Source organism: Leptonotus elevatus, chromosome 18, assembly GCF_054856555.1.
Source record: "Leptonotus elevatus isolate MCC_2025b chromosome 18, RoL_Lele_1.0, whole genome shotgun sequence".
NCBI lineage: Eukaryota > Metazoa > Chordata > Actinopteri > Syngnathiformes > Syngnathidae > Leptonotus > Leptonotus elevatus.
In genome coordinates this window covers 13,135,613-13,155,304 of record NC_141256.1, presented here as the reverse complement: position 1 = coordinate 13,155,304, position 19,692 = coordinate 13,135,613, and the positions used below count along the sequence as shown (strand labels likewise).

General features: G+C 40.0%; 1 protein-coding gene across 3 annotated transcripts in view; it reads left to right on the top strand.

Annotated features, from left to right (window-relative positions):
* The window catches only part of ryr3 (ryanodine receptor 3), an 83,326-nt gene that overhangs the window by 40,324 nt on the left and 23,310 nt on the right, over nt 1-19,692 (top strand). For all 3 annotated transcript variants that reach the window (XM_086060816.1, XM_086060814.1, XM_086060815.1), the window contains exons 35-67: nt 397-609; nt 1,472-2,069; nt 3,340-3,540; nt 4,179-4,281; nt 4,379-4,513; nt 4,945-5,218; nt 5,308-5,422; nt 6,003-6,135; nt 7,517-7,620; nt 7,951-8,086; nt 9,258-9,441; nt 9,525-9,627; nt 9,701-9,821; nt 10,893-11,062; nt 11,146-11,366; nt 12,535-12,625; nt 12,732-12,872; nt 13,065-13,228; nt 13,923-14,001; nt 14,075-14,164; nt 14,243-14,386; nt 15,753-15,815; nt 16,015-16,090; nt 16,715-16,838; nt 16,967-17,082; nt 17,172-17,239; nt 17,382-17,503; nt 17,623-17,672; nt 18,242-18,302; nt 18,398-18,636; nt 18,776-18,857; nt 19,081-19,211; nt 19,303-19,421. In XM_086060816.1, the coding sequence (XP_085916942.1) occupies nt 397-609; nt 1,472-2,069; nt 3,340-3,540; nt 4,179-4,281; nt 4,379-4,513; nt 4,945-5,218; nt 5,308-5,422; nt 6,003-6,135; nt 7,517-7,620; nt 7,951-8,086; nt 9,258-9,441; nt 9,525-9,627; nt 9,701-9,821; nt 10,893-11,062; nt 11,146-11,366; nt 12,535-12,625; nt 12,732-12,872; nt 13,065-13,228; nt 13,923-14,001; nt 14,075-14,164; nt 14,243-14,386; nt 15,753-15,815; nt 16,015-16,090; nt 16,715-16,838; nt 16,967-17,082; nt 17,172-17,239; nt 17,382-17,503; nt 17,623-17,672; nt 18,242-18,302; nt 18,398-18,636; nt 18,776-18,857; nt 19,081-19,211; nt 19,303-19,421 (4,771 nt within the window). The remainder of the gene's footprint in view (nt 1-396; nt 610-1,471; nt 2,070-3,339; nt 3,541-4,178; nt 4,282-4,378; nt 4,514-4,944; nt 5,219-5,307; nt 5,423-6,002; nt 6,136-7,516; nt 7,621-7,950; nt 8,087-9,257; nt 9,442-9,524; nt 9,628-9,700; nt 9,822-10,892; nt 11,063-11,145; nt 11,367-12,534; nt 12,626-12,731; nt 12,873-13,064; nt 13,229-13,922; nt 14,002-14,074; nt 14,165-14,242; nt 14,387-15,752; nt 15,816-16,014; nt 16,091-16,714; nt 16,839-16,966; nt 17,083-17,171; nt 17,240-17,381; nt 17,504-17,622; nt 17,673-18,241; nt 18,303-18,397; nt 18,637-18,775; nt 18,858-19,080; nt 19,212-19,302; nt 19,422-19,692) is intronic.

The following is a 19,692-nucleotide window of genomic DNA, read 5'->3' as shown; positions in this document are numbered from 1 at the left end:
CATGCTATGCTGCGGCAGTTTAACACCAGCAAATTATCATGTCAGAAAAAAAAAGAAGGTATTTTGGTCACAATTTAGTATTTTAGTATTTAGTATTAAGTATTTTAAGGTATAAGGTACACGTGGAAAAACAAAAAAAATATAACATTCAGTAAGTCATCCTTGGCAGCAGTATAGAAGCGCTATACTGCGGCAGTTTGAAACCTTGTTCACAATTTTTTGTCAGCGTGTCAAATAAAATTTGATATCTCAAAAGCACTGAAGGTACTGGTGACTACTGAAAGAGCAAATACTTTCTGTTGCATTGCACTCGATATCGCACTCTGCTGCATTCTGTGTAAAACGCACCGACAGATGATTTGTTATGACTCATCATACCCTGCACTTTCCTTTCAGGTGTTTGGATATCTTGGAGCTATCGGAGCATGAAGATTTAAGGAAGTTCCATTATCACACGCTCAAGCTGTACTCTGCCCTCTGTGCCCTTGGCAACACTCGCGTGGCGCACGCCCTCTGCAGCCACTTGGACCAGTCGCAGCTCCTCTACACCATCGATAATCAGTATCTCTCCGGCATGCTAAGGGACGGCTTCTACAACGTCCTCATCAGGTTTGTTAGCCAAGGAGCCCGATCTGCAATCCCGACTTGTGAGTAAGCATATGGAGGACCAAAACTACCAACATTAGAAATAAAGAAATAAACGACTAAATAAATGAGTAAAGTGAAAATAAAAACGGATATAATAATGAAAAAAATATATAAAAAAATGGAAACAAAAACAACAAAATGTATCTCTATCTTTCTATCTATATATCTATAAATAAATACAATAAAAATAAAATAAAAAACAAGATTCAGAAAAATATATATAAAAATAAATATATTTTTATTTTTTTTAATCTCTTTTATTTGAATTTTATTATTTCTATTTTTATTTGATTAAAAACGAGGTAAAAATTTTAAGTAAAAGTAAATGTATTTTAATTTTTTTAATCCCCTTTATTTTGTATTTATTTTTACTTTATTTATGGATGTATATATGTTGTTGTTTTTATTTTCATTTATATTTATTTTTGTAATAAATGTTTGAATTATATTGTTATATCTGTTTTTATTTTCACTTTCATTTCTTTATAATTTTTGGCCGTTTTTGGTCCTCCATGTAAAGCAGCACTGCACTTTCAGTATCTGTCTTGGAATGGCGAATGAGATTCAAAAAATAAAAATAAATAAATTTTTATTTTTTGAATCTTTTATTTTTGTATTTATTTTTACTTTTATTTATTTATGGATATATATTTTTTGTTTTTATTTCCATATATATATATATTATTTTTTTTGTATTTAATTTTTGAATTATATTTTCTACATCTGTTTCTATTTTCACTTTCATTCACATATTTACTTATTTTAAATTTTGGCAGTTTCGGTCCTCCACGTAAGCAGCACTGATCGTTACTTTTGTCCCCAGCATCCATCTTGAAACGGCGAAGGAGGCTCGCCTCATGATGAACAACGAGTTCATCATCCCCGTGACGGACGAGACGCGATCAATCAAGCTGTTCCCCAACGAGACCAAAAAGCACTCGCTGCCCGGCGTGAGCCTGAGCACGTCCCTGAAGCCCCGGGTCAACTTCTCCCCCGCCTGCATCATCAGCACCAAGCGCCAGCAGTATCTCCACAGCCCCCAGATCCCCCTGGGCGTCCTAAAAGAGAAGGCCATCAGCATGCTGAGTGAGGCCGTGCAGGGCGGCGGCATCCATATAAGAGACCCGGTTGGCGGGAGCGTGGAGTACCAGTTCGTGCCCATCCTCAAGCTGATCGGAACACTGTTGATTATGGGCGTCTTAGACAGCAAGGAGGTGAGGCTGATTCTCCTGCTGATCGATCCCAACGTATTTGGGGAGGGGGAGGAGGCAAAGGTGGAACGAGCGGCTGTTGCCGGGGAGAAAGAGGTGAGCAAGAATGAGGAGAAGGCCATGGAGGCGGGAGAAGAGGAGACGAAGGAGAGCAAGGCGGCCGTCCGCGGACTTCTGGAGAAGTCGTTGCCCGAGTCTGTCAAGCGGCAGGTGGGAGGAGTGATCATCGAAATGTGCAATTTTGTTTGAAATTAGCTGCGAAAAGCTCAAGGCTATTGAAGGGCGACTACTGATATCAGGTGTCGGTTTGATACCACTCCAATATCAGGTATCATAATTGGTCCAATACCACTCCAAGAGCTAGTATATGTCCGATACCAGCCTGATACACGTTATCGCTATTGGGCCTATAGCAGGTATAGTAAATTGCCAATATTTCATGCAATGCCCATACCAGGTATCAGTCCAAGAGCAGGTATTGGTCTCAATATCTATTTCTAGTTATTTCGGTACTAGTAACAGAGCTTTTGTGGCCATTTTATAATCAGGAACTCGAAATTAGAAAAGTAGTAAATTGCCAATATTTCATGCAATGCCCATACCAGGTATCAGTCCAAGAGCAGGTATTGGTCTCAATATCTATTTCTAGTTATTTCAAAGTATCGGTACTATTTGCAGAGCTTTTGTGGCCATTTTATAATCAGGAACTCGAAATTAGAAAAGTAGTAAATTGCCATTATTTCATGCAATGCTGATACCAGGCATCAGTCCAATACCAGGTATTGGTTCGATATCCGTCGAATACCAGGTATCACTATCCATCCGTTACCAGGTAGTGCCACCAGGCCAACACCAGATATCGCGCTGGAAAGCTATTCCTAGTGTTTTCAAGATATCGGTACTAGCGACAGCCTTTGTGGCCATTTTACAATCAGAAACTAGAAATTTGAAAAGTAGTAAATTGCCATTATTTCATGCAATACCGATACCAGGCACCAGTCCAATACCAGGTATCGGTCCGATATCAGTCCAATACCAGGTATCGCTATCCATCCGATACCAGGTAGGGCCATCAGGTCAATATCATGTATCTCTACCAATAACTATCTCTAGTTATTTCAAGGTATCAGTACTAGTGATAGCGTTTGCGGCCATTTTACAATCGGGAACTAGAAATTAGAAGGGGAAAAAAATGCCATTATTTCATGCAATTTTAAGGGGAAAAAATGCTATAATGGGTTAACATAAGTCTTTGAAATGATCTGTCATTGTTTTTGGAGAGGAAATTTTAAGTATCAAAACGACTAGTGGTATCGGTACTTGATATCGGTGACTACTCAAGAGTTGAGTAGTCGTACTGGAAAAAAGTGGTATCAAACGACCTTACTAACTGGCTTTAAGTCACCCTGAATTCATGATTTTTCCAATCCAAAGGGGTCGGACGGACCTTTAATATTGTGACACCCTTTTCCTTTTTTAGATGTGCGAGCTGCTGCATTACTTCTGCGACTGCGAGTTGAAGCACCGCATCGAATCCATCGTCTCCTTCTCCGACTACTTCGTGTCCAAGCTGCAGTACAACCAGAAATTCCGCTACAACGAGCTCATGCTGGCGCTCAACATGTCCGCCGCTGTCACGGCCAAGAAGACCAAAGAGTTCCGCTCGCCTCCCCAAGAGCAGGTAGCAACAAAAATGAGGTCATTTGCATAAACGGTTTTTTGTGCCTGCGAGATTCTGAAGTTACACAGAAGGTTTTTTTTTTTCTTCTGCTTTATTGCGAGACTTCAGTTTTATCCCCAAAGACTATCTTGGGCATGTAAGACTAAATTGAATTTGGTAAGCTGACTGACATGAAAGTCACCCAGTCTAAGGCACACCTGTGCACCAATACTCAGCATCTTGATATGGCACACCTATGAGGTGGGGTGGATTGTCTCGGCAAAGGAGAAATGCTCAATGCTCACTTATCACAGATTTTTACTGGTTTGTGAACAATATTTGAGAGAAATGGTGATATTGTGCATGTGGAAAAAGTTTTAGATCTTTTTGGGAGCAAAAACAAAAGTGTTGCGTTCATATGAGCATATCTTTGTAGGCTATGATAGCTCTAGACTTTAGAAAAGGCTTTGGTGTTTTGTCAGTATTATATAGTACGACGGAAGGACTGGTATACTATATTTAAACAAAAGTTTTGAGCTTCTGCATGATTTAAATGGAGCCAATCACAAGAAGGAGTCATGCGCACTTGAGTCTTTTTGCTCTCACATTCCGATGCACTCAGCACCTGTTTTAACCGCTTTTTCTTTTTTTTCCTATAGATCAACATCCTGTTGAACTTCACCACGGGCGACGACTGCCCCTGTCCCGAGGACCTGCAGGACAAACTCATCGTCTTCCATGAAGAACTGCAGCTGCACTGCGGCGAGTCCTCTAAATCAATTTTGAATAAAGCACTACAACACATTCTGTACCTTTTGGCTTGTTTAAATTGAGACTGCGATGGATCACCCACGTGCAGGAATCCCAGTGGAGGAGGACGAAGAAGAGCAGGACACATCGATTAAAGGCCGTCTCCTGGCCTTGCTGTACAAGATCAAGGGTCCGCCTCAGAAGACTGAGGAGGAACCTGAAGAGAAAGAGCAGGCTTCCCCCAGTGAGTCATTCCGTGACTATATATATAAACGAGACCAGGATTCTCTGCTGAGAGCAATTTCTGTGTTCTGCATAAAAGAAGACTAATGGACATTCGGTGTAAGACAGTCCCTTATAAATGTTAATGCCGGACTTGAATGATTGAACGTTTTCCAAAGTGGAACGATGTGATTTAGAATGACGAAATGACCTCGCTTGCTCTTTTTTCGAAATGCGGTTCTGATCACACCGAAATTGTTAATCACCGCGCTCTCCTCGCAGTCCGTTCGCTGCCGACGAAGCTCTCGGGGACAGCAATTTATACGATTCGCTCATCGTCGTCTCTCATTCGACTGAATAACTTACTCGAAAACACCGGCTGCTTGCGGTCAAGAGTCCCCGGGTCGGAATGGCCACTCCAGACGTTCATTTTGTCCACCGCGTTCTCTTCAGCCAATCTGAAGGAGCTCGTCTCCCAGACTATGACCAGCTGGGCCCAGGAGACGCACATGCAGGATCCCGAGCTGGTCCGAGTGATGTTCAGCCTGCTGAGGAGGCAGTACGACGGCATCGGGGAGCTGCTGCGGGCCATGAAGAAGTCCTACACCATCAGCGCCGCGTCCGTGCAGGATGCTATTAACCTGCTGGCCTCGCTGGGTCAGATCAGGTCTCTGCTGTCGGTTCGAATGGGAATGGAGGAGGAGAAGCTCATGATTGACGGGCTGGGGTAGGATGATGTTTCCTGACTCGATGTGTTTTTATTGTGTGGACAAAATAAACTGATCTTCGCAAATCATTTTTTTTTTGTGTCTTTAGGGACATTATGAACAATAAGGTTTTCTACCAGCATCCAAATCTCATGAGAGTGTTGGGCATGCATGAGACTGTAATGGAGGTGATGGTCAATGTGCTGGGTGGAGACAAGTCTCAGGTTGGTTTGCATTCACAACATCAACCAAATACTTATATATATATATATATATATATATATATATATCATATTTTATATATATTATAACAAAAAATTAGTCGGCTCTTAATATGAAAAAAAAAATGCACTGAGCTGTCACCCTGTCTTACAAACGCAAATTATGCCATCTAGTGGCAGAATTATTGACCAACACAAATCAATATCACACTTGTTTTTTTTACAGTACAGTACATATTTTTAATTTTAAAACAATGTTATGAGTTGTAGCAATGACAAAAAAATGCAACCATATTTCTATTAGGTTAACATTTCTTCCCACTTTTCTGCTAACAAGAGTTTGAAAAATTAGGGGGGGGGGTTGTATTTCATTTTATTGTAAATTTAAATATAAATTTAGGTATAAAATTTGCAATTCATTTGTGATTAATCGTGAGTTAATTTCTGAAGTAATGCGATTAATTACAATTTTTTACAAATTTATCACCTAACACCCCATTTATTTATTTATATATATATATATATATATTTGAAACCTTCCAGATTGTTCTAACGTTGGCTATCTTTCTTCTTCATTTCGCAGGAAATTGCCTTCCCCAAGATGGTCGCAAGCTGTTGTCGCTTTTTGTGCTATTTCTGCCGTATTAGCCGGCAGAACCAGAAAGCCATGTTCGACCACCTCAGCTACCTGCTGGAGAACAGCAGTGTCGGTCTGGGTATGAAGTGATGGACGGATATGTTAAAATATTTTTTTTTATGCGATGTCTGGAACAAGGTTATTTTAGTTAGTAAAAACGAATGAAAAAAACTAAAATTTTAAAAACATTTTCATAAATAAAATTCATGAAAATAAATAAAATCAAATAATATTAATCATTATAAAATAAATAAATAGTAAATAAAATTAATAATAATTAATTTAAAAAAACTAAATAAATAATACATAAAATAAAATTTTAATTGAATTAAAATGAACATGTGTTTTTAAAAAGCGAAAAGGAACTGAAACTACATTTTATGTTCACAAAACTAATTAAGTTTTTTAAGTTATAGTGATGGGAAAATGAAGCTTCATGAAGCACTTGTGATATTTTTTGACTCCCCTAGATGGTGCTCTTGGTTTAAATATAAAGGCTAGTGCAAAGGAAATTGATTACATTTCCACTGCATCTTTCAACCAAGAGTGGCATCTAGAGGAGTCAAAAAATATTACAAGTGCTTCATGAAGCTTCATTTTCCCATCACTACATCAGAATATGTGGGCCTTGTAGCATGCCCTTGCTAATATTGTCGAATTTCCAGGAAAACCTCAGGTTTTCGGAACTGACTCTTAAGTCACCCATAGGTTTTAGAGACATGTTTTGCCAGGTGCTTTAGGCCTTAATGGATTAAATTAAAACCAATACTAAAACAAAGCATTTATTAAATAACTAAAACTAATAAAAATAAACAGAACCACCCTGAAAACTAATTAAAACTAACTACAGTTAAAAAAACTAAACTCAAAACAAGTCAGGTCAGATATGTTGGATGGATACATTTCCGCTATAGATGATGATTGTCATTATTTAGACAAAGAAAACCAAGCTAACTGTGACCAACATTTGTGACTCCCTCAAAGAACATTACAGCCAGCAGAGGTGTTAGAAATTCCTCAGTTAACGGCCATTACATAATAATAATAATAATAATAATAATCAGAGGTGGCAAATCCAGGGCCAGCAAGTAAAAAAAAAAACTGCCACAGTTTGGCTTTAGCCCCAGGAGCTAGCTAGTTAGCTAACATGAGGTGCTAAAGCCAAACTGCGGCACGTTTTTTTTCACTTTCTGGACCTGGATTTGCCACCCCTGATAATAATCCATAATACAAGCTATTATCTTGAAAGGTTGCCACCGACACAAACAGGATAACGGCAGCAAGGACCGAGCAAGCATGCAAAGTCGGGGGTTATTTCAGGTTGGACTGACGAGTCACAGTGAAGCTGGTTCCTTTCTGCTTCTTGTGTTTTCGAATCTATCGGGGCAGTAATGTTTTGCTCAGGTTTTCCTCTGTATAAATTAAACAAGCTGAGAGTGTGTAAATGTGTGCGTTTGTAGCCTCTGAAGCGATGCGGGGCTCCACCCCACTGGATGTTGCTGCATCATCGGTGATGGACAATAATGGCCTCGCTCTGGCCCTGGAGGAACCGGATCTCGAAAAGGTTAGCTTTAAAAACGATAGAAGTCATATATATTTATTTATATTTTCTTTCTGAATCATTGATCATATATACGTGTTATTCTGGATCCTATTTGACATAAATGACAAATTAGATTGAGGCACTGAAGCAGGGCTGCTGCATCACTCACCGTAAGCAAATAGGAGGCCCCGTGCCACCCTCGATTTCTTAGAGAAAAAATTAAGTATGACTTTGTGAGATTCCGTGAGATTCCGCTTACTCAGCAAATCCATCAAGGTAACTGTCACTGACAGAGTGCACTATTAAAGTTCAATTGCATGTGTGTGTGTGTGTGTGTGTGTGTGTGTGTAGGTGGTGACATACCTTGCAGGATGTGGACTTCAGAGTTGTGCCATGCTGGTTGCCAAGGGTTACCCAGACCTGGGATGGAACCCCATCGAAGGCGAGCGTTACCTTTCCTTCTTGAGGTTTGCCGTCTTCTGCAATGGTAAGTCGTACGACAATTATTGTTTAAGCAGGTCATGCAGATTTTAAGGTCAATATTTTCTAATAACATACAGATGCACTTACATGCGTAACACATTTCTTGCATAAAAAAAATAGAATCATCCAGAATAAAATAACTCCATAGGAAATAAAGAAAATGGAATTGCGTTCAAACTGTGGCTTTATCAAACAATTTTATAAATATTTTTTTATTGTATTATTTATTTCAACTCATTCGCTGCCATTGACGGCTATAGACGTCAACAATTCATTTGAACTATTTCTATTTAACATGTTTCCCACTTTTGTTAACAAAAGTATGAAAACCTAGATTTTTTTTAATTGTACATTTAGAACAGATATACAATTTGCAATTAATCGTGAGTTAACTTAAAGTCATGCGATTAATTACAATTAAAAACATTTAATCACCTGACACGATAAAAAAAAAAAAGATTATAAAAAATTAGGGGAGTCAGGCGATTAAATTTTCTTATCGTTATACTAGTTCTTCAAATTTTACATCTCTTCTAAATGTGCAATAAAAAAATAATCTAGGTTTTCATACTCTTGTTAACAAGAATGGGAAAAAATGTTAATCTAATAGAAATAGTTCAAATGAATTTCTGACGTCTATAACTATCAATGGCAGTGAATGAGTTAAAAACATTTTTTTAAATAATTTTCTTTAAAAAAAAAAATTAATACATCCGGCAGCCACCATACATTTTCAAAAAATAAAAAATCTGAGAAAAAGCATATTGGTGGTTTATTGGCAAAAAAAATTCTTCTTCCCAATGCTTTTCAATGGCTGTCAACTTAAACGCATGGAATTCACCTTTGTTGATAACTCATTGTCACAGTGACGAATCAGTCAATTTCCCGTTCTATGGTTGTCATTACACTTTTCGTCTCTCTGTATCCATATCACAAAAAAGGAAAATGCAAATGAAAACCATCTTATTTTTATGTTATTATTTTTTCCCCGTAAGTGTAATTGCACATCCACAACAGTAGGTGGCAGTGGTACTCTCATTGTCAGTGTGAGCAGGGAGTAACAGAAAAAATAGAGAAGCACTGCTTTTCGAATTTCTAATTGTCACTCAATTTATCTCTATAACGTATAAACACGATTCAATGAAAATTGAGTTTCTGTTGTCTTTGCGTCCCAGGTGAGAGTGTGGAGGAAAACGCCAACGTGGTGGTGAAGCTGCTGATCCGACGTCCCGAGTGTTTCGGGCCGGCTCTGAGAGGAGAGGGGGGCCAGGGTCTGCTGGCGGCCATGAAAGAGGCCATCAAGATCTCGGAGGATCCTGCTCTTGACCTGCCCAAACCCTCAGCTGCCATCACCACTGGGTCGGAATACTTAAATACTACCACAGGATTGTGCATGTTAAGTTAATCGTTTCCAACGGTTCGCGTATGTATATGTCATTCAGTTCCGGCGAGGAAGAGGAGGAAATAATCCACATGGGCAATGCTATCATGTCCTTCTACTCCGCCCTTATTGACCTGCTGGGCCGCTGCGCTCCAGAGATGCACGTAAGAAAACCCATCTGATTCGACTCGCATAAATCCAAACTTTCTCACCTGAATGCCGCGATGCCTCTGACAGCTCATCAACGCAGGTAAAGGCGAAGCGCTGCGGATTCGAGCCATTCTACGCTCGCTGGTTCCCACCACGGATTTGGTTGGCGTCATCAGCATTCCCCTGGCAAAGCCTGTGGTTAATAAAGGTGGGTTGCTTGGTTAAGTTAAGTCTTATTTAACTCAGTCAAACCCAAAAAACGTATAAATATGTTTATTTTATTTTATGCTAGAGCATACATGACGCAACTTCTGACCTGAAGAGGTCGCTTAAAGGGATACTTGACTCACTGAGCCATTTTCAGCAATAAAAAGTTTTTATTTTGTCCAGAATGAATTTGATAACTTCATTATTTTTCATGTAGAATTAATACCTTTAAAAAAAACATTTTTTTTACGCTTGCTGTCGACTGAAGATGACACAACCTGTGCTGAGGAAGTAGATAACAACCAATCACGGCTCAGTTTGCTGACCAAACCCAGAAAACAGGTGAGCCATGATTGGTTGTTACCTACTTCCTCAGCACAGGTGATGTCATCTTCAGTCGACAGGCGAGTGAAAAAATTGTTTTTAAAAAGGTATTAATTGGATGCAAAAAAAATTCTGGACAAAATACAAAACCTTTTACTGCTGAAAATGGCTCAATACCATTAAAGCAATGGTAGTTGTTACAAAAAACGGCCCGCAGGTGGCAGCAGAGTATAAGAGATCAGCCAGTGCCATGTTACAACAAGCTCTTTTCCCCCAGTGTTTTCAACAGGTATATAAATAACGATGAAACTTAGCTATAATGCTAACAGATACAAATATACTTTTTTTCCTGATGAAAGAAGAGACTCTAATTTGCTAGGTTCCATGTTTGATAGCAATAGAACACAGTATTCTGCGGGCCTTGCAAAATCAGTCAAAATCCAGTAAAACAGCCGGGAGCGAAGGGGGTTGCTTCAGTGAAAATGGCTGGAAGTGAATGAGCTTAAATGTCGAAAAACAGTTGATAATGTTGATTAAAAAAAAAAAGCCTTTTTAATTATGCGATTAATTATTATTAATCAAAATTCTAAGATGCGATTAATCTGATTAAAAATGGAATCGTTTGACAGCTCTAATTTAAAGACAAGGTTGCAATTTGGGACTTCCAAGTAGTCTCGTCTTCAATGACACAAAATGTGCGTTGACAAAGTGTGTAATGAAATCCGCAATTAACTCACCATGCCTACAGACGGTCAAGTGACACAACCCGATATGTCAGCCCGTTTCTGTCCGGACCACAAGGCCCCCATGCTGCTCTTCCTGGAAAGGGTGTACGGTATCGAGGACCAGAGCTTCCTCCTCCAGTTGTTGGAGGTCGGCTTCCTGCCCGACCTCCAAACTGCCGCCTCTTTAGACACGGTAAAGATCGCGGTCAAACCAGAATCAACAAAGACATCTGTTGAGAAAATGGAACTTCCCAAATTCGCGTTATTTTCACACAGGAGGTGCTGAGTACCACCGAGACGGCGTTGGCCATGAACAGGTACATCGGCTCGGCCCTGCTGCCTCTGCTGACCCGCTGCGCCGCCCTGTTGGCCAGCACGGAGCCCTACGCGCACCTGATCGACGCCACGCTTCAAACCGTCTATCGTCTCTCCAAAGGGCGCTCGCTCACCAAAGCGCAGCGAGATGTTATTGAGGAGTGCCTGCTGACCATCTGCAAGTGCGTTTGCAGCGTGAAAGAAAAAGAGCCCTGAAATAACTGCCGAAGTTATGTTGGCACTTTTTTTTCAGGAAACACAAAAAAAACGGAACCAAATATTGATTGGAGTAATAATTTAATTTCAAGTTGTAAAAATTATGACTTAAGACAGGGATGGGCAACTGCATTGAAAAAATTGATTTTGATGGACTGAAAATTGATGATTTTAATTTTTTGTTGTATTTATTCAATAACATTTAATATATGTTTTTCTCAAATTTAATACACATTTTTCTAAAACAGAGACGGCCAACTGAGTGTCCCTTTAATTAAAAAATTGCTTCTTCTTTTTTTTAATACTCGCCACCCCCCCAAAAAAAAAATCTTCAATAAACGTTGAGAACTATTTTTTTTTTACAGAATACTGGGGGTAAATAAGTGGAAAACTTAAGGGGGGGGGGGGGGGGGGATAATTAAAAAAATAAAAAAGTTATGATTTTTTTAACAAACCCAAAATAATCTACTAAATAAAAAAATATATAAAAACGTTGATTAACATTTAATACACATTTTACCAAAACAGAGATGGCTAAAACTGAGTGGCCCCTTTAAAAAAAGAAATGTTTATTTATTTATTTATTTTTTAACAAAACCCCCCTAAAATTATTCAAAAAACGTTGCTAAACATTTAATATACCTTTTTCACAGAATACCGTGGGGCTAAATAGGGGGAAAACTCCTATGGAAAAAAAAAACAATAATTGAAAAAAAAAAAATTAAAAAGAAGAAGCAAAAGCAAATCACCTATTATGCAAATTCATGCTGAACTGCGAATATGCATCAACTATAGTATTAAATTGTAATATTCACCAGTAGATAGCAGGGGGGGGGGGGTACAACAATGTTACAGGGGCCTTTGGGGGGGAAATGTTTGCACACCCCTGACCTACGACCTACACAATCAAAAGAGCCAAACAGGATAAAAAAAAATGCACTGTCACCAATGGACTTCCAAATGTAGTGGACACAAGTAGAATTAGGATCAGTTACGCCACCTAGTGGATACATTTGTAAGTAAGGCACAGCCATAATAAACATGTTAGAATAAACATTTAAAAACTCTAATTTAATTTCCCCCCCCAAATCAAATTCCCATCCCATTCATATGCTTGTTAACTTTCATTGGCAGGCATCTGCGTCCGTCCATGATGCAGCAGCTGCTCAGACGTTTGGTGTTTGACGTTCCCTTGCTCACGGAATACTGCAATATACCCCTACGGGTAAGACGCCGCGTTACATCACGCGAATGTTGCTCGCCTGCTCGAAAACGGTAGTGGCATTACAGGCTGTAAGGTTTGTCATCATTTCCCCGTATCTGATCTGTAGCTGCTGACCAATCACTATGAGCAGAACTGGAAGTACTATTGTCTGCCATCCGGGATGAACACCTTTGGCACGGCCTCAGAGGAGGAGCTGCTTCTCACCAAGAAGCTCTTCTGGGGAATTTTTGACTCGCTCTCTCAAAAGGTACAAACAAAGCAATAATAATATAATATGTAAAAAAACGCAAGTGAAGCCAAAGCAGTGAGCAATGGTGCTAAAACCCGTGAATCTTTTATAAAAGTCGGCTTCCTCGCCTCGCCTCGCCTCGCCTCGGCCCGCCTCGTTCATCCATGCAGTTGCTAAGTAGACCTGTGTCATATCCTCTCTTCCTGTAAGAAATATGATGGCGAACTATTCAAAATGGCCAACTCCTGCCTTTGTGCCATTGCCGGAGCGCTGCCACCTGACTTTGTGGATGCCAGTTCAGGAGCAACGCTGGAGAGCCAAGCATCCGTGGACGCGCAGGGAAACTTTGACCCCAAACCCATAAACACTGCCAAGTAAGTGCACTTAACGCATTCAATCCCAAAATTGTATATATTCGTTTTCAATACTTTGTCCTGCACTCCCAAAAACGTATTAATACGTTTTTTTCTTTTTAATGTGTTTTTTTTATGCTAGCACCAGGGTTATTATAGTTTTCATTTTTGTTACTTTTTATTTTTATTTTGAGTTTAGTTTTTTAAAACGTAGTTAGTTTTAAGTATTTTATTTTAAGACGGGTCTGTTAGTTTTTATTACTATTTATTAGTTAAAATTAGGGGTGTTCAAAAAAAATTCTCGAATCGATTCAATATTTTCGATTTTTAAACATCAATTTTTTAAATGGAAATATTCAACAAAACGTCTTACTTAGGGTTCGGATTCACACACAGCGTACATGTACAAGTTTACTGATTCGTATTTTTTAATTTTGAGTAAAAAAAATAATAATCACAATAATCAATTTATAGATTTGTATCGGGATTAATTGGTATTGAATCGAATCGTGACCTAAGAATCGTGATACGAATCGAACGAATCGCCAGGTAATAGGCACCCCTAGTCAAAATCCAGTAAAACAGCCAGGGGTAAAACAAAAATAAAATAAATAATATCTGCTAGACCATCCAGAATGTTTATGAGTAGCAAATTTCCATCGCAATGTCAATAAGTCATAAAATAACCCATTCATTTTAAACATCCTCTTTGCAGTATCTCCCTGCCTGAAAAACTCGAGCACATTGCCAACAAATATGCCGAGCATTCCCACGACAAGTGGTCTTCCGAGAAGGTTTGTCGCCGCAAAATCCGCAGTCGAGAGAATCCGCCTTGCGTTGTTGAACGTCGTCGCGCTCCCCCCTCAGGTGTCGGCAGGGTGGAAACACGGAGACGGTATGGACGAGCACGGCAAAAAGCATCCGCTGCTAAAGCCTTACAAATCCCTCGGCGAGAAGGTAAAAGCGCCGCAAGAGTAGAAAGGGTCGATACAGCGACATTTGGGAAATAGCGGAAGCATTTCTTTTTTGCGTTAGGAGAAAGAAACGTATCGATGGCCGGCGAGGGAGTCGCTGAAGAGCATGCTGGCGATGGATTGGAATATCGAGAGGACCAAGGAGGGAGAAGCCATGTCCCAACAACGAGAAAATGAGAAACAACGAAAGATTTCAGAGACGCGGGTAAAGTCCCGTTACGCTCTTTTCTACTGAACGCATCAAATATTTGCTTAATGAAAAAAAAAAGCCAATTAATGAATATATAAAATAGGGGTGTTGGAAAACTTTTTTTTTTTGCAGACTGATACCAGTAGTCACCGATACCAAATATCAAATACAATGACGAAAGAAAGTCCTATATTAACGGCAATTTTCTGTTCTTTTAATTTCTGGTTCCAGATCGTAAAACGGCCAGTATCGGCTGTCGTCGCGAGTACCGATGCCTTGAAATATGGCCGTACTCGTCCATCCCTAATATTAACTCATTTGCTCCCAAAAAAACGTATGAATACGTTATATTTTAAATGTGTTACGTGTCCCAAAGACGTATTTATACGTGTTTTAGTTTTTTTCTTTTTTCTTTTTAAATGCTAGAGCATACAGAAGGGCTTTGATGCAGCCTCTGAATTGCAGCGAACGGGTGAAACAATGGTAGTGAATACAAAAACGGACAGCAGGTGGCAGCAGAGTATACGAGATCAACCAGGGCCATGTTGAAAACAAGCCGTTTTCCCCACTGTTCTAAACAGATTTGTGAATAATAATGAAACTTAAGTTATATTCTAATGCTTATTGCTGCAAAACGGAAACTGATAGAAATATACTTATTTTTCCTGATGAAAGAAGAGACTAATATTTCTTTTGGTAGGTTCCATGTTTGTTTGTTTTTAGCAATAGAACACAATATTCTGTGGGCCTTGCAAAATCAGTGCTCCAGTGAAAATGGCTGGGAGTGAATGAGTTAAATGTAAGCTAATTCATATTCGACGACAAGTGATCTAGGGATTAAAGTATTTCCCATCCCATTCAAATTATATTTAGAATTATTCTTTTTTTCCCATTAAATAACAGAAATTTAGTAAAAAAAAAATTAATAATTTATGCAATTTTAAGGGAAAATGCTATATTAGAATATATATGTTTTGTTTGTTTTTTAAAGTTTCTGTCATTATTTCTTGGTAAATTTTATGTCTCAAAGGTACTAGTGGTATTGGTACTTTGTATCGGAGATTTGAATACTCGTACTGGTATCGGTATGAAAATAGAAGAATCTCTCATCTAAATCTCTAGGGCAATGGTGTCAAAGTCCGATCCTCGAGGGCCTGAGTCCTGCATGTTTTAGAGGTTTCCCAAGTTCACACAGATGATTCGTATTTAAGCTCATCAGAAAGCTCTGCAGGAACCTGATAATTATCCTGATCATTGAATCAGGTGTGTTGGAGTAGGGAAACCTCAAAAACATGCAGGACTCGGGCCCTCGAGGACCGGATCTTGACACATGTGCTCTCGGGTATATCTAAAATGATTTGTTTCTGTTTTACTTTTTTAGGACAACGGATTCACTCCTGCTCCAACGGACCTGCACAATTTCACCTTGTCTAAAGAGCTGCAGGTTCGTTTTTGTCAGGATATGACTTCTTTTTTTTTTTCCAGGAATGGTCTCACAAAATCATCGAAAATATATTGGACCACCTTAAAATTTGGTCTAATGTTGTTAATTGTCCAGCAGTCAATGACAATCCAAAATCTGTCCATTCCGAGACAATTCCTGGAGAGAGTTGTCAAATGTGTCCCATTGTTTTACCCTGCAGGGCATGGTTGAGGTGATTGCAGAAAATTATCACAACATTTGGGCCAGGAAGAAGAAGAGTGAACTTATGAGCAAAGGTACGCAAACAGTTATTTCAGAAAGTTAAAAAAATCGACCACAGTTTGGCTTTAGCCCCAGGTGCTAGCTAGCTAGTTCCCTAGCAGGTAAACGAGCACCCAGGGAGCTAGCTAGCTAGCATGAGGGGCTAAAGCTAAAATGTGGCAGGGTTTTTACTTTCTGGACCTGGATTTGCCACCTCTGGTTATTTACCCTATTTTCAGAGAGCAAAGGTACGCATACAGTTATTTACAGAGGTGGCAAATCCAGGTACAGGTAAAAGTGCACCCAGGGAGATAGCTAGCTAGCACGAGGGGCTAAAGCTAAAATGTATTTTTACTTTCTGGACCTGGACTTGCCACCTCTGATTATTTACCTTATTTTCAGAAAACAAAGGTACACATACAGGGGTGGCAAATCCAGGTCCAGAAAGTAAAAACAAAAAATCGACCACAGTTTGGCTTTAGCCCCAGGTGCTAGCTAGCTAGCTAGTTCCCTAGCAGGTAAACGAGCACCCAGGGAGCCAGCGAGCTAGCACGAGGGGCTAAAGCTGAAATGTGGCAGGGTTTTGACTATTTTCAGAAAATCTTGACGTCGTAACTTTTTGGATCACGTTGATTATAAATGGGATGCGTTTCCACCAGGAGGAGGGAGCCACCCGCTGTTGGTACCCTATGATACCCTGACTGCTAAAGAGAAGTACAGAGACAGAGAGAAGGCCCAGGAGCTCTTCAAGTTCCTGCAGATCAGCGGTTATGTCATAACAAGGTCTGACTAAAATAGTCTTGACACTTTCTGCGTTATTTCAACTGGTGACCAATTTAGCTGGTCACTTCCAGTTTTTTGGAACGAGTACATTGCTTTGCCGATCTAATATTGAATTGTTCATATCGCAGAGGTCTAAAAGACATGGAGCAGGACTCTTCATCCATGGAGAAGCGTTTTGCCTACAAGTTTCTCAAGAGGCTGCTGAAATGTGTCAACTCTGCCCAGGAGTTTATCGCGCACCTTGGTGAGTTTAGAACCCTTTACAGGTCAACTGGAACGGAGCAGAGCTGGAATAAATCGAAAGCAAGCGTGTTTGTTTTGTTGTCCTTCCAGAGGCAATGGCCACCAGCGGGAAGACCGACAAATCGCCTCATGACCAGGAAATCAAGTTCTTTGCTAAGGTCTGGTTAAGATACTCACGCCGGTCACTGAAATGAAATGAGGGAGTGGGCACAGCATGAACCTGGAAAAAAAAATGTGTGTGGCGGGGTAGCGGATTTCAAGTTGAAAATCTTGCCTGACAGCAGCCCGTGCTGTGTTCAGGTACTGCTCCCGCTGACGGATCAGACTTTTAAGAACCAATGCCTCTACTTCCTGTCCACGCCCACTAAGAACCTTAGCAGCTGTGGGTACGCCTCCAACAAAGAAAAAGAGATGGTCACAAGGTTGTAAATGTTTCATGTTTTTTTTTTTTTTTTTTTTCTAATTCCATTGCAGGAAAATCTATTTTCTTCCTCCTGTGCTTTTGTTTCATAAATGTCCTACCTAACCTGTCTTTTTCCAGCCTTTTCTGTAAACTGGCAGCTCTTGTCAGACACAGGATTTCTCTCTTTGGTAAGGCTGTCTATCATCTCTTACCTTCTTTTGCTTAGCATTTTAAAGTCAAAGTCTTCTTATCTATATCTAGTATATACTTTTTGTGACATAAAAAAAAAAAAATGGAAATCAAATTTTATTGTCATTGATCATTTCAATTAACCCCTAACAGAGGGAGATAGGAATGGGGTGGCACCTCATTTTCAAGCGGAAAAAAAGTGGGGAAAACCGGCAATTCACAAACTATGCTTCTGTGGGGTCGTACAGTGTGAAATTTTGGGGGGAAAAACACCGGAAAAACACATTGTCTCATTGCCATGGAGACAGCCTCGGCTGGCCTAATCAGGAACATGAAGCACAGGAGATTTTTTTTTTTTTTTGGGGGGGTGGGGAGGGGAGTTAAGTTAAAGTAATGAGTGTTTTTCTTTAGTGGTGTGTTGTAAGCTTTAACAAATGAATCCCTAATTGACCTTGAAATACATTTTTGAAGTATCCATGAAATGACTTGAAAGCACCTGCAGATTTGCTAAAACGATTGAACACTTAGCACATCCGACCCCGTTGCTAAATGGAATTTTCGCTTACAGGAAGTGACTCTTCAATGATGGTGAGCTGCCTTCACATTCTCACTCACTCACTTGACACCAGGCATGTATATTTAAAAATGTATATATATATATATATATATCGAGTTCTCTTTGTAGACTACAAGCGTAACTGTCCACAATTGTCCTCTCTCTCAGGACAGTGATGAAGTCGGGCGCGGAGCTGGTCAAAGCCGGGTTTCGAACCTTCTTTGACAATGCAGCGGAGGACCTGGAGAAGCTTCTGGAAATGCTCAAACTGGGGAAGTTCATGCAGTCGCGCGCCCAGATGAAGAGCGTCGGCCAGAGCGTTCACTACGTGACGGTGGCGCTTCTGCCCATCCTCACCGCCTTATTTGATCACATCAGAACACATGATTTCGGAGTGGACCTGCTGCGTGAGTTTCGCTTTCCATAAGCGACACTCAAGCAGTTGTTGCGGCTTTTTTATTATTTTTATTTTTTATTTATTTTTTATTATTATTATTTTTTTTTTTTTTACACTGACGCCAAAACTTTGTCGTATTTGTGTTTCAGTGGATGACGTTCAGCTGTCCTGCTACCGAATCCTTACTTGTTATTACTCTTTGGGAACGGGAAAGAGCATCTTTGTGGAACGGTACGACACGTGGTCCATATATTGGCAAAGAAGACAAATATCAAGCGATATACATTATTGACCGTTTTTTTTTTTGTTTTGAATTGCTGCCATCTATCTATAAGCAATTGCGCAACTTTTTGGGGGGTTGTTACTCGAAGATTCTTGCTATTAACGCAAATCTTGTATAAATCAGCTTTTTCATTTGAGATGGACTCTACACGTTGTCCATGTTTGCTTGCAGGTATCTACCAGCACTTGGGGAGAGCCTGGCCACTCTCGTGGGCGCCATGCCTGTGGCGTTTTTGGAACCTCATCTGAACACCCACAACCCACTCTCCGTCTTCAACACCAAGTCACCGCGCGAGAGGGCCAGTCAGTGTCCACCGCCACTTGGATAGTTTGTCAGAATGACCGCGTCGTCATTTTCGCACATTTTTTTAAAATGGTAGCGTTGCCTCTCTAGTTCTAAGCATGCCTGATGCGGTGGAGGAAATGTGCCCGGAGATGCCTCGTCTCGCCAAGCTGCTGAAGGACGTTAACGATGTCTCGGAGACTGGCGCGCGCTACAGTGAGATGCCGCAGGTCAAAAAATGGACTGTTTGAAAGATGTGTACTTCGGGAATGTATTGAGTGGTGGTCTGGGTCTTTGTGAGGTGAAAAATGTCAAGCGTAGCGAGAAGTGAATTGCAACCATTTTAACATTAATTACCATATTTTTGGGAAAGTTGAGTTTAAAAAGTGTACAATGGTAGAAGAAAAAAACATATGTAAGTCACTCAGGTACGACAGCGCATTAGGGCCACGTATAATTGTTATTTTTCAGAAGGGGGGTAATATTTTGAGAAAAAACTCA